The sequence below is a fragment of the Haematobia irritans genome, chromosome 2 (genome assembly GCF_050003625.1).
Source record: "Haematobia irritans isolate KBUSLIRL chromosome 2, ASM5000362v1, whole genome shotgun sequence".
NCBI lineage: Eukaryota > Metazoa > Arthropoda > Insecta > Diptera > Muscidae > Haematobia > Haematobia irritans.
Window position 1 is genome coordinate 55838576 of NC_134398.1, and position 15893 is coordinate 55854468.

Below are 15893 nucleotides of genomic sequence, written 5' to 3' on the forward strand. Positions count from 1 at the left end.
AGATGAGAAATTTTTAAAATTGAAAAGTTGCCTGTGGGCAACTTTGGGCAATTGTGGTAGTAAAATTATATATATTTGGACATAAGACCTGGCGAAAAAAGGTTTGAAAAACAATGATTTGGAAACAATTTTGAACTTCGATTGGGATGTCCCAGTGACGAGAAATGCGGCGATGATGTGGAAAACATATCTGGAGTGCAGTGGGGAATGTGGAAGGAATCGTTAAAAAGGAGGAAGCCACTTCTTGGCAACATACTAGTGGATTAGCACGAATATTGGCGCTTTATAATACTTTGGTTTTTGTACACCGCCAGTTAAATTGACATGGACTAAAACCAAAAAAAAAAAAAAAACTAAACATTTTCGTGAGTCACGCAAAGCCGTGAATGAAATTTAAGTGGTGAACTTGTCTCTTATCAATGGTATTAGGTAATACTTTTTGTATGCAAGGCGTACATACTAACCATTGCACCATGAGAACTTTGCTTATTTCTTGTAAGTGTTTTTTTCGAAATTAAGGAAATATTTGTTACTTTGAAGTATACGTGGATTTTTTGACTGACTTTCATTTGTAAATGAATAGCTTTGTTAATATCAATACCAAAATCCTTAGAGGAAGGTCAACATCTTTGGATCGAAGTAAAGGTTTGTTTGAGTTTACCATTACTTATTTTTCTTAAATTACTTATGTTCGTTTATTCTAAGGGGATTAATTACGCAATCTTCATATCTTTGATTGGATTTAAATTACTTTATCTGATGTATGGGGTTTTTACTTTGCCTTCTCTTTTATATTTTTAAATAGTTTGCAATATTAATGCGAGAATGTTACATTAACTTTATATTGCAGAAACTGGTCTCATATATTCAAGAGTAAAGAGTCACACTCCAGTATAGCACGTACATAACTGTGGAGTAGGATGGATCGAACAATCCAGAGTCATACTCTTCAACTTGTTCAAGACATTTGTAACACCCTACACTGAAAAAAAACATGTACAATTTTGGTACTGATTCCTAGCCAAAGAATCGGAGAATACAATTTAGGATACTTTTAGTACACAATTCCCTTTTAAATTTGGGTTTTGCGTACTTGATTCTAGGAAGCAAATTTTTACTTTTTCGTTTTTTTCAGCTTTTTATTCATAACATATTCTATCAAAGTCCTCTAAACACGAGTTAAATACAACTTTATTTTCCAAATTCAGACTCGACTTGCAGTGGAAATTATGCAACGTTTCAAGTAAAACACGTCTTTAAAATAAAGTGTTGAACACATTTAAAGACAATTTCATTAATTTTAAAGAATTTTTATGAATTATTAAAATCAAGTTGACCTATACCCAAAATTATTTTCTTTGATGTTATGATACCTATTTTGAAGTCAAAGCAATTATAAGGACAATAACGACTTCATTGAAAAGTTTATCGACTTTTGGATAAGGAAAACAACTTTATATTAGAAAAATACATCTTCTACGCTAAGCAAAAATTGCATTCGTATTTTAAGGACATGAAATCTTTGGCCTCGCGACAATATTTTTTCAGTGTATATTACTGTCTTCTTCTGTGACATTGCATCTAAGAAGGTGAAGCAAAACTTATGATTGGCCATGTAATAGAATTTGTATAAGTTTTTAGTAGTTTAAGCAGAGTAAACGTGTTCTCTTCCAAAAACAAAAGATATCGGCTTGAAACTTTGCAAAAGTACACAGAGAATAAAAATTGATTGTGACAACCGAATTTATTGCCAACCTCCTTTTGGCAGTTGCAGCTACTATCAGTTGGTAATAGGTTGGCTGATAAGTCCCCGGTCTAACAAAGAAAAACACATTTTTTTTGTCAAAATTCGTTTTTATTATTCAACATAGTTCCCTTCAAGAGCGATATAACGACCTTCCAATTTTTTGATACCATTTTGGTAGTACTCCTTCGGTTTTGCCTCAATCACCTCTTCATTGCAGCAAATTTGTTCCCTGCGAGCATCCTTTTGAAGTCTGAGAACAAGAAAAAGTCGCTGGGAGCCAGATCTGGAGAATACGGTGGGTGAGGAAGCAATTCGAAGCCCAATTCATGAATTTTTGCCATCGTTCTCAATGACTTGTGGCACGGTGCGTTGTCTTGGTAGAACAACACATTTTTCTTCTTCATATGGGGCCGTTTTGCCGCGATTTCGACCTTCAAACGTTCCAATAACGCCATATAATAGTCACTGTTGATGGGTTTTCCGATAAAAATTATTTCATGCGCATCCCAAAAAAAAAAAACAGAGGCCATTACTTTGCCAGCGGACTTTTGAGTCTTTCCACGCTTCGGAGACGGTTCACCGGTCGCTGTCCACTCAGCCGACTGTCGATTGGACTCAGGAGTGTAGTTATGGAGCCATGTTTCATCCATTGTCACATATCGACGGAAAAACTCGGGTGTATTACGAGTTAACAGCTGCAAACACCGCTCAGAATCATCAACATGTTGTTGTTTTTGGTCAAATATGAGCTCGCGCGGCACCCATTTTGCACAGAGCTTCTGCATATCCAAATATTTATGAATGGTATGATCAACACGTTCTTTTGATATCTTTAAGGCCTCTGCTATCTCGATCAACTTCATTTTACGGTCATTCAAAATCATTTTGTGGACGTTTTTGATGTTGTCGTCGGTAACCATCTCTTTCGGGCGTCCACTGCGTTCACCCTCCTCCGTGCTCATTTGACCACACTTGAATTTTGCATACCAATCAATTATTGTTGATTTCCCTGGGGCAGAGTCCGGAAACTCGTTATCAAGCCAAGTTTTTGCTTCCACCGTATTTTTTCCCTTCAGAAAACAGTTTTTTTTTCACAATAACAAAAGTCGCTTCACAAAAGCCGCTCTATCTCAGAAACTAATTGACTTACAGACGTAAAATTTTGACACGAATCATTTGAAGGTTGGTACTATATAAAAACAAGTAAGTAAAGTAGAAAGTCGGGCGGGGCCGACTATATCATACCCTAAACCACCATTATAGAATTAGTAATCATACGCATTTGTGGGGTAACATATAGGTCTGGGAAATAAACCGCAGTTGCATATTTAAGAAAATTAAGGGGTACATGTCTATGGGTGCTTTGTGACAATCTGACTATGGCTCATAGTCAATGTTGCCAGGGAAAATGTTCGGTTTACCCTACAAGGACAAAAAAAGTTCCCTACTTTCCCATACATTCCAAAAAAAAATTTCCCCTACTATATTTTTCGTTAAATTTAAAAAAATTTACAAAACAAAAATGGTTCTAAGTACTTTATTATCATAAAACATGAATATGCAACGTATATAACTTAGAATATAAATTTGTATTACGACCACGGTTTCCACAGTTGGTAGAATTCTACCCAAATTAGTAATCATTTTTGTTAAATCTCTATAAAAATAAAATTTTGGAAAAAGTTTCTATGAACAAATTTTTGTGAGGAATTTTTCTACAGAAATACAATTTTGACAATAAATTCTATAGAAATAAAATGTTGAGAAAAAATTTCACAGAAATAAAATTTTGTTTCTATGAACAAATTTTTGTGAGGAATTTTTCTACAGAAATACAATTTTGACAATAAATTCTATAGAAATAAAATGTTGAGAAAAAATTTCACAGAAATAAAATTTTGAGAAAATTTTTTATAGAAATAATATTTAGAAAAAAATTTCTATAGAAATACAATTTTGACAAAATGTTCTATAGAAATAAAATGTTGACAAAATTTTCTACAGGAAAAAAGTTTACCACACATTGTTAAAGATCAAGCCTTGCCGGCTTCTAATTTCCTCCTCTAGAGCCACCAAAATGTAAAAATTATTACAAATTGTGTTGAGTGAAAATGTCCTACATTGTGGCCCTACGTCCCTACAAGACGCTAAATATTAGAAAAACTCTACATATAGGGAATTTTCACTACTTCTAGCAACACTGGCTGTGTTGATATTGCGCCTACGGAGTTAGTATGCCACTAATATTGAGCCCATTATTAAAAAAGAGAAAATCGTTAAATTAGTGTGGGTATTAAATACAAATTTGTAAAAATCGAGCAATATTCTTATGTAAAAGCTACAAGTACGTATAAGTACGATCGGCTAGTACATCAAAACTTGAAATTTGAGTAACATTGGTTAATAAATAAGAGTACTATGGCCAAATTTGGGAAAATCGAGCGATGCATATATATGGAATCTATATCTAAATCTGAACCAATTTGCATAATATTTTGCGGGTTTGATTAATACCACAAAAGGTTACCTTGTGCAAGATTTGAATAAGATCAGTTACGAAATGAGGACTGTATGGTCAAACATAAGGTTATAAGGGCGAATTTTTCAAAATCGGGCGATACATATATGAGAGCTATATCTAAATTTGAACCGATTTCGATGAAATTTTGCACATATAGTTAATGCTATACAGGACTGGATCTAGCCAACTTTTAGTAAGATCGGTTAATAAATAAGGGTTCTATGGACAAATTTGGGAAAATCGGGCTATACATATATGGGAGCTATATCTAAATCTGAACCGCTTTCGATTATTGTTTGCACATATAGTTAGTTCTATAGAAGAATATATTTAGCCAACTTTGGGAAAATCGGGCGATACATATATATGAGAGCTATAGCTAAATCTGAACCGATTTCGATGATTTTTTGCACATATAGTTAGTTCTATAGAAGAATATATTTAGCCAACTTTGATTAAGATCGGTTGATAAATAAATGTTTTGTGGTCAAATTTTGGAAAATCGGGCGATACATATATATGAGAGCTATATCTAAATCTGAACCGATGGAAAAGATTACCTTTTGCCAAATTTGGTGACGATCCGTTTGAAAAAAAAAGCGCAACGTGACCCCATTTGTCGAAATCGGGCGATACATATATATGGGAGCTATATCTAAATTTGATCCGATTTCTTCCAAATTCAATAGCGTTCGTCCTTGTGCCCAAAAACTTCCCTGTACCAAATTTCATCAAAATCGGTTAATAATTGCGACCGGAATCCTGTGAACAACAAATACATGGACAGACGGACGGACGGACACCAAGCGCAAGATCGACTCAGGAGGTGATTCTGAGTCGATCGGTATATATTTTATGGGGTCTAAAATCAATATTTCTGGTAGGCACATTTTTTGGCCGATCAAAGTTATTATACCCTGACCACTATGTGGTTTAGGGTATAATAATATGCATTTAATACTAGCGACGCCATATATGTGTCAGACCGGGAACTTATCAGCCAACCTGTTAGTTGTGTCAACCAAATGATTCGGTCGACAGAACTAATATCACATATTGTGTTGGTTGGGTCTGCCGACGACATCGATTGTGGTTACCTTCACAATTCGGTTATGTTGCCCAACCAAATTAAAAATTAATTCCTTCCAAGTTAAATTTTATTTTATTTAAATGTGTGATTAGTGGTACAATTATTCTAAATACAATGTATTTGATATTAAAAAATGAAAATTGAACTTTATGATATTTTTGCGATTAAGTTGATTGGCCAAAGCGGCAAAAAAGACTTTGCTAAAAAACAGAGTAAACATTGATTCATAAATTGATTCGTTCAAATAAAAACCACAACTTCAGTTCATTTTCTTTGGAGTTCCGCGATGTTGTATTCTATATTTATAACGTATGTGGTTTGGGCACATTCCTCGAAACTAGTAAAATAAATGAATATTACATGGCATTAATAACGATTAATATTTGCTGAAAACCATCTTACCTTACAAATTCTATTTCCACCATCAAAAGTTGGTGCTCATTACTGAATATAGGTTTGGAATAACTTCTCCATGCTCCAGTTGTGATAATCATTGGTAAAATTGTTTATTGTAGACCAATATTGTTGGTTAACACAACCATATACTTTGACTAAGAACTATCTTTCTGTCCACAGCACTTTCAATCTTTCTAAGGAGAAGTATATTTATTGCAATTATTGATTTTTTGGTGATCCAAATGAAAATGTGTTAGAAGAACGAACTTTTTACTGCTGTAATGGAATTCCAATCAAACTGTTTTCTGTGTGTAGTTAGTGTTGAAGTATGTCGAATGGTATTGCTAATGGGTTAAGACTGAGCCAAATCATGATCATCGTATCATGCCTAATATTTACTATATGTCCATTTCATATGGCCTAATTACCTTGTATTGTATTTGATTTGAATACAGCTCCTGATAATCGTGAATTTAACATATATTAGCAAAGTTAATATCTTATTACTTGATGACACCTTTTAAAAGAATAATCCATATACATGATATATTATTTGATCCGCCCTAATATACATACGTGTATGTTCATACATAAATATGGATGTTTTTAATGACTATGGCCAGAGTGGATGCTGTTATATATATTTTTGATGAATTTTTATACGAATATTCTTTTGTAGGGAAAAGTTTTTGCACATCTCCTATCTGAGTGGTCTGGTAATAGCTTGGAATATTTTAATAACTCCCCTTAAATGTATACTGGTATTTATTCAATAAATATTCATTTCATGTACTCTCTCTCCCTCTGCATAAATAATGATTTAAGGTGAAATGTCGTAATTTAACTGAAGAATTTTTATGATTTTACTCTTAAGTTTTACTTAAAATTACATACATGTTATTTGAGATATTCAGAGGCAACAATTGTATTCGCTTAATATATAAAAACTGTGTTTAGGTCCAACCCTATTGAATTCCCAATTCCAAAGTAAATATAAATACAAGCAGAACACAAAAAGGAAAGTTTTCTTGTACCCAAAGATTTTGACTTTCTTTTAAGGATTTTGGTATTGATTCCGGGCCTAAGATGTGGCTTCTTTAAAATTATGACTGTTTTTAGAAAGCTATATAGATTTGAATCTACGCTCTATACAATGAAATTTGGACACAGGTTTATCGAATTATTAATTACCTACATAAAGCATAAAGTTCTTGATCTTGAAATTAATCTATGTTTCAATTAAAAAAACGTCTTTAAAATAAAGTGTTGAAAAACAGATCCCATTTTTAGCTTTGTAGCCAAGATGCAAAAGGTCAACATAAATTTAAAGACTATTTCATTAATTTTGAAAAATTTTTTCAGAAGCATTAACGACAAGATGACTTTAGTAAACCGAAATTTTATTTCATGTTAGGATACCCAATTTTAAGTCGAATCACTTAATTATAAGGACAAGTCCACTTCATTGAAAATATTATTGCTCTTGGACAAAGAAAAGAACTTTATATGAGAGAAATGCGTCTTCTATGCTAATCAAAATTCACATTCGTATTTTAAGGAAATGAAATCTTTCGCCTCACGATACTATTTTTTTGTCAATATACTACAAAGTAACTAGAAATTAATTATAAAATTATAATTTAAATTTTTATTTTGTTCTTATTTTCTTTTATAGATAACCCAATCAAATGCAAGTCATGTATTTATACGTAATGTACCACTCTCCATATCTGGGCGTTATTCATGCGAAGTGTCTGCTGATGCACCTTCATTTCATACAACCATGATGATGGGCTTTATGGATGTTGTGGGTAAGTATCACATTTTTCACAACAAGTAATGTGTATATGATATAACATGTAAATTGTCCTTTTATTTTATTTCATTTCAGAATTACCTGTTCAACGTCCAATAATCACAGGGATACATATACGTTATCGCCTTGGCGATGTTATTAATGGCAACTGTTCTTCAGACTATTCGAAACCGGCAGCCAATTTAACATGGTGGATAAATGATATACAGGTAAGTAATGTTGTTTTTTGAGAATCATCAGAATCATTTAGTGGGACTGTGATTCACACTTGTAATTAGCCATTTGTCATACTGTCATTTTATCATTTACAGAGAAAAATTGGAAGTCTTAACAAATAATATTAAACAGCTTTATATGCAATGCAAAAAAAAAAAAAAACAATGAGAAATTAAGGTATAATCTTGTAGAGAAGAAAAAGTTAAAATTCCTGTGAAAAGTGAACGAGCCGCTTTTCATACATGTCACAGTATTAGAAATGTTCATTTATTGATATTCCCAAAATGTTGGTAAAGCTACCAAATTTGGTGACTTTAAAATCTGTAATTTTATCTATTAATCATGAGTCGAATTTTAAATGTTTTAACGATGTAGCTTGCACGAGACTACTTCTCCAAAAAGGGAGAACTTACTATTGATCGTATGAAATAACAAGAAAATTAAAATTTTCAATGAAAATGAATTTTGACAAGATATTATTTCTATAGCAAATTTTATCAAAATTTTATTTGTATAGAAAATTTTGTTAAAATTTTATTTCTATAGAAAATTTTGTTAAAATTTTATTTCTATAGAAAATTTTGTAAAAATTTTATTTCTATAGAAAATTTTGTAAAAATTTTATTTCTATAGAAAATTTTGTCAAAATTTTATTTCTATAGAAAATTTTTTCAAAAATTTATTTTTATGCAAAATTTTGTTAAAGTTTCATTTCTATAGTAATGTTATCAATATTTTATTTCTTAAGAAAATTTTGTCAAAATTGTTTTTATACCCTGACCACTATGTGGTTAGGGTATAATAAGTTTGATCTGCCAAAAAATGTGCCTACCAGAAATATTGATTTTAGACCCCATAAAATATATACCGATCGACTCAGAATCACCTCCTGAGTCGATCTAGCGCTTGGTGTCCGTCCGTCCGTCTGTCCATGTATTTGTTGTTCACAGGATTCAGGTCGCATTTATTAACCGATTTTTGGTACAGGGAGTTTTTAGGGCACAAGGACGAACGCTATTGAATTTGGAAGAAATCGGATCAAATTTAGATATAGCTCCCATATATATGCATCGCCCGATTTCGACAAATGGGGTGCATATGTGCACAAAATCATGGAAATCGGTTCAGATTTAGCTATACCTCCCATATATATGTACCGCCCGATTTTTCTAAATTTGGCTTTAAAACCCTTATTTATCAACCGATTGTTTTCAAAGATGGCCAAATGTAATCTTCTATAGCACTAACTGTATGTGCAAAATTTCCTCGAAATCGGTTCAGATTGAGATATAGCTCCCATATATATGTATAGCCACATTTTCCCAAATTTGGCCATAGATCAAAGTTGGCTAGATCCAGTCCTCTATAGTACTAGCGGTGTGTGCAAAATTTCATCGAAATCGGTTCAGATTTTTGGCCATAGAAGCCTTATTTATTAACCGGTCAAAGTTGGCTAGATCCAGTCCTCTATAGTACTAACGGTGTGTGCAAAATTTCATCGAAATCGGTTCAGATGTAGATATAGCTCCCATATATGTATCGCCAATATATGTATTTGCCCCTAATAACCTTATGTTTGACCATAGAGGCCTCATTTCTTAACTGATCTTACTCAAATTGTGCACAAAGTAACCTTTTGTGGTATTAATCAAACCCGCAAAATATTATGCAAATTGGTTCATATTTACATATAGCTTCCATATATATGCATCGCTCAATTTTCCCAAATTTGGCCATAATACTTTTATTTACTAATCAATGTTACTCAAATTTCAAATTTTGATGTACTAGCCGATCGTATTTATACGTACTTGTAGCTCTTACATAAGAATATTGCTCGATTTCTACAAATTTGCGTTTATTATCTACACCATTTACCAATGTACCAAACAAATATTTCTATAGGAATTTTTGTCAAAACTTTATTCCTGTAGAAAATTTTGTCAAAATTGTTTTTCTGTAGAATTTTTTTTTTCAAAATATCATTTCTATAAAATTTTTTCTCAAAACTTTTTTCTATGGAATTTTTTCTAAAAGCTTTATTTATATAGAATTTATTATCAAAATTTTATTTCTCAACAAATTTTGTTTATAGAAACTTTTTCAAAAATTTTATTTCTATAGAGATTTAAAAAAAAAACAAAAGAAATACTATTTTTGGTAGAATTCTACCAACTGTGGCAACCGTGGTGGTAATACAAATTTATTTTCTAGGTTATATACGTTGCATATTCAAGCTTTAAGATAATAAAGTACTTAGAATCATTTTTATTTTTTTTTTTAAATTTGTTTAAATTTAACGAAAAATATTGTACGGAAAATTGTTTGGGAATGTATGGGAAAGTAGGGAACTTTTTTGTCCTTGTAGGGTAAACCCAACATTTACCATGACAACACTGACCATGAGTTATAGTCAGATTGAGACAAAGCACCCATAAACATGTGTCCCTTAATTTCCTTAAATATCCAACTGCGTTTTATCTCCCAGACCTATATCAATGTTACCCCATAAATGCTTATGATTAATAATTCAGTAAGGGTGGTTTAGGGTATGATATAGTCGGCCCCGCCCGACTTTCTACTTTACTTCCTCGTTTTATAGATGATTTTATCAAAATTTTATTATTACAAAAAAAAATTGTCAAAATTTTATTTCTATAGAAAATTTTGTAAAAATTTCATTTCTATAGAGAATTTTGTCAAAATTATATTTATACAGAAAATTTTGACAAAATGTTATTTCTGTAGAAAATTTTGTCAAAATTTTATTTCTATTGAAAATTTTGTCAAAATGTTATTTCTATAGAAAACTGAAGTAACTCTTAATTAGAGAAGAATATTTTGCCAAAATTGTATTATTTTGTCAAAATTGTATTATTTTATTAAAATGTTATTTCTTCTGACAATTTTGGCAAAATTTTATTTCTAGAGACATTTTTTTTAATTTTATTTTAATAGAAAATTTTGTCAACATTTTATTTCAATAGAATTTTTTTATAAATCTAATTTCAATAGAAAATGTTTGTCAAAATTTTATTTCTATAGAAAACTGAAGTAACTCTTAATTAGAGAAGAATATTTTGCGAAATCTACCAATATATTAATAATGCTACCAATTTACCATACAGTAGAAGAGCCATTTTTGGTAGAATTCTACCAACTATGGCAACCGTGTTATTTCAGGTTCACTTAGACTTTTCGGTCCATTGTGATACAACAGTGGTGAATTTCTCTCTTGTAACTATGTTTAGCTCAATGACAAGAGACCTCCTTTTTATAGTTTTTTATTTATTTTGAAGAAATTTGTCCTTAATACTATGTAATTTGCGTATCTCAAAATTTATGTAGCATAATTTTTCACATTAGGTCAATATAGTTTTCAGCGTATGTACCGGATGTGTTAAAAAAAAATTGTTAACGTCTGACCTTGACGTCAATAGGTTCACAAAGTGCACTTAAACAAACGTTTACTTGGATCCAAAAATTTCTCTAAATTATAAGAGATTCTTCAAAGTAGAAAGTTTTTGAGTGCAATATTAAATAATACTGTCGCCTCTGTGCTGCAACAGCAATGGTAATTTCTTCAATTTATGCAAATTTTTAGTCTTTAATCTGCATAACTAATTAAGTGTTTGTGACATTTTGTAATCATAAATCAAAATCTCCGTGGAGAAATTTTGGCTGAGCATCACAAAAATTTTTCGTTTTTAATTTCATGTCATTTTGATTTCATGTGATATGAATTGCGTTCAATTTGCCATGCTATGTCGGTCGTTGATATGCATTAAAATTTTATTCAATTACAGCAATCATTGTGTCAGTTGTTTTAACAAATAAGATGTCTTTAGCAAATCTTAAGCAATCCATGGGCTCCATCAATGACAAACACTTCAAGTGTTTGCCAATATTTTTCAAATTGGATTCCAATTCCCAATGTACTGACAGTTCATTTGTCCTTGGTGAGAGCAGCAAACATGGTGTCTGTCTATGCAAATGTTTAAAAACAATCATTTAAAGGATAAATGACATTAAGATTGAATTCCTATAGGGATTTTGTTTTTCTGTCAACAACTGACCATCTCCTGGGCGCCCCATAGTTTTTTCTCCTTCTTCGTGTTTGTATTAACAACATACCCTAATGTCAATGTGTACATATTAGATTTTCCATATTCCAATTGGGAAAGGCTTTACCGAGTGCTTAGACAATGAATGGTGTCCATTGGAAATTTCTTTGCCTGCAATGTTCTTGACTCTATTCCATGGGGATCAGAGATTTATACGTATATGTGAACGAAACTCGTACGAAAAACTAAAATTCTTTGCTCACTGATAAGTAAATTCAATAGTAAGTTAAGTCAAAAATCGTTGTTTTTCCAAAGTTTATTTAGATGATGATGAATTCATTAAATATTAATGGGTGTTTTTTTCTCTGTGTAATATAACCAGTGTTAATTTTTCAGCACCAATTAACACTCGTCAGGATAAGGATTGATGTCGTGACAAAATATCTACCGCTGGTTTGACTCCTCCTAACACTTCATTTGTTGACTTAGAATAATTGGAAACACAGTCATCTTTAAATATTTGGCTTACACTAAGCGCATTGTTATACTACACAGAAAAAATAAGCTTTGAATTCGAAATTAAGTTTTAATTGACGCGACGCAGTTATGTAATTGGTTACAATTAACAACTTAATCGACCCAACAGACTTTTGTGGTTGATTTTTATTTCGAATAAAAAGCTAACAAAATCAATTAAATTTTTAACAAAATATTGAATTATAATTAAAGAACTACTGGTGATTTTTTAGGGATTTCTATGACAAGCAAAAACCTAATTTGTAGAAGTCGATATTTCTTTTTTAAAATTTTGAAAAGGTCGATTTCCGACTTTTACCATTACTTAAAACACTTCTTTGACTTCTATGAGTAGTCGGAAAAACTATATATATATCATACTCCTCTTTTAATTAAAAATTCTCATTTCGATTATTACATGAGTAGGGCAAGTAAATGAATTGTTTCAAATTAGAGTTTATATGGGAAAAGGGAGTTCAAAAATTGCATAGTTTCAAACCAAAGTATTTTTATTTGGATAGGTATAAACAACAAAATAATACGTTTGAACTGTTGTCTTCACATGTTGATCTTATGTTCTTTAGGAAAGTTAAATGTGTTATCTCTATTGGGAAAAAAATCGGATCAATTTTAGATTTAGCGCCCATATGTTTGTATCGTCCAATTTCGAAATATGGGGTCACATTATGCTCATTTACTCATTGGTCATCTTCAAATTTGTCTCAAAGTAATTTTTCGCTGCACCCTTCAAATGTGCAAAATTTCACCGAAATCGGTTTAGATTTCGATATATCTTCCGTATATAGGTATCGCCTGATTTATAAAAATTTGACCATAAAACCCTCATTTATTAACCGATCTTACTTAAAGTTGACAAAATCAAATCTTCGATAGTACCAACTATACCTGCAAAAAATTATCCAAATTGGGTCAGATTTACCTATAACTCCCATATGAAACGCCCGATTTCCCAAAATTTGGCCATAATAGCTTTATGTATTAAGCGATCGTACTCAAATTTAGCACAATATAACCTTCGGTGGTACCAACCAAACGTGCAGAATATTATCCAAATCAATTTGAATATAGCTCGATTTTCACAAATTTGTCCATAATGCGCTTATTTTTTAATCAATTTTTATTTAAATTTCAAATTTGGAAGTATTAGCCGATGTTATAAATTTAGATTTATTAGCCTGAGTCGATCTAGCCCTCGGTGTCCGTCCGTCTGTTTGTCCATCCGTGCAAAATCCTCAAAAAATAAGTCTTAACCTACGTTAGGGTATCAGTCCATTGTGATATCACAGTGGTGAACTTCTCTCTTATCACTGAGTGCTGCCCGATTCCATGTTAAGCTCAATGGCAAGGGACCTCTTTTTATAGCCGAGTCCGAACGGCGTTCAACATTCCAGTGAAACCACTTAGAGAAGCTTTGAAACCCTCAGAAATGTCACCAGTATTACTGAGGTGGGATAATCCACCGCTGAAAAACTTTTTGTGTTCGGTCGTAGCAGGAATCGAACCCACGACCTTGCACTGAAAAAACAGTGAACCCACCAGGAAAGATAACTTTCGATTAATTTTAGAAAATTTGGAACTTTTTTAGAAAATTTTAACTAAACGGTATTACAAGCGCTGGCATCACTCCGATATGGCAAAAATAAGTAAATATTTTTCGACAAATTCAAGAAAATTTATTAGACATAACTAAATTTTTTCCGTAGTTAAAGAAAATTTTGTAGTTTTAAGAGAAATCTTGGAGTTCACAAATGCAAGAATGTCTTTAGTGACATACGAAGTTCATGATGGACACATTTTTGGTAAAATTTACAAATTTAAAGAAATAATGAACTATTTTGTAAGAAATACGAAATTAGGAAATCTTTATGCTTTATTTGTGTATAACTTTTTCCCGTTTTTTAGTTCAATTAACTAACATACGCAAACAATTATTTGATTAAAATAAACTTTTTCCAAACATAATGATTCTATGAACTAATATAAAGGTAATATGGCTTTAGTGAAATAGAGAGTTCACTTTTTTTTGAGTGTGTGTATGCAAGGCGGGCATGCTAACCATTGCACCACGGTGGCTCCCTTAGCCTATATTTGAAGCGTTTTTATCGTAATTCTAAAGATTCAATATTTCACTTAATTTAAGGACAAATTTTTTTAAACTCGAAAATGTTTTTCTTTGCTTTATGAAAAATGTGTATTAATTAAAAGAAATACAATTCTAAACGAGGGACCGACATTTCCAAAATTTGTGTCCTTAATTTAATAAAAAAAATATTATAAAATTCCTTTCTATAAAAATTTTATTATTTTAAAGAAATTTGTCCTTAATATTATATAAATTGCACATCCGTACGTAACAATTTTTTTAGTGTACCTTAAAATGTATATATATCTTTTATTTTTCGTACCATTGATCATTACCGTATTACCGATAGTGTTGCAACGTGTCCAAAAATTGGACATAAATACGTTAACAACACCAGAAGTGATCCCAAAAGGCCATATTTTATCGAAATCCACGTCACAGTGGTAGAAAACGTGTTCGTCAGCTGAATATATACACTAAAAAAGTTTACTTTTATGCAAAGATTTTGACCTTCCTTTAAGGATTTTGGTATTGATTCCTATCTGGCTTTAAATCTAGGACCTAAAAAATTAAAATTAGGATATAGATCTCATTTATCGAATTATCATTCTATTTTTCCGGTATATTAATAAAGCTATTCACGTACAAACAAATGCCAGTTTAAAATATTCAAATTATGATGGATACTACGAAGTAAAATATATTTTCTTAATTCCAAAAAAACTTTAAACCAAAAATGCTAAATTTTCAAAATAAGTCTTAGCCTACACGGATGAAAAAGACTGTTTTTCATATGTTTGGCTATAAACATAATATGTTTGGAACACACATTTTTAAACACAATATTTTTGAGTGCAAGCATATAATGTTCATAAACTAGCATAACATGTTTGGGACATATGTTAATATGTTAGAACATATTATGTTTGGGACATAAAATGTTTGTAAATATAATATGCTTGGATGCAAACATATATTAATTTAGAAATAGCCTATAAACATATATGTGTTTAGTAACTTGGAGCGCTATTTAACAGGGAGCGATATTGAATTAAGTTGGTGGTTGTTGCTTGTTATTGCAAAATTAACATTTTATTTTCCTTGGGCAATTGATCAGCTACTTCTTTGATCCTTACAAACTGTGTGGTACGCTGTTCGAATCCCCGTCCGGCAAAAGGTAAAATTAAAATAAAAAAAATCATACAATTGAATAATTTCTTCTACAATGTTTGTATTACAGAAAAAGGTGCTAAGAACTAAAAAATCTCGTGGAAGTGAGAAAGATGTGGGGGAATATACAATTGGGCAGAAACAAAATTTTGAGCATTCAGGTCGAAAACCTATGTTGTTAGCACCTATATTACCTGTTTATTTTCATAATTCATTATGATTGTAAATATATAAATAAATAAATAAAATTTTG

At 31.3% G+C, this 15893-nt stretch overlaps 1 protein-coding gene across 1 annotated transcript in view; it reads left to right on the top strand.

Annotated features, from left to right (window-relative positions):
• The window catches only part of LOC142224397 (uncharacterized), a 488359-nt gene that overhangs the window by 452641 nt on the left and 19825 nt on the right, over window positions 1-15893 (top strand). The window contains exons 5-6 of the mRNA XM_075294175.1: window positions 7430-7565; window positions 7646-7779. Of these exons, the coding sequence (XP_075150290.1) occupies window positions 7430-7565; window positions 7646-7779 (270 nt within the window). The remainder of the gene's footprint in view (window positions 1-7429; window positions 7566-7645; window positions 7780-15893) is intronic.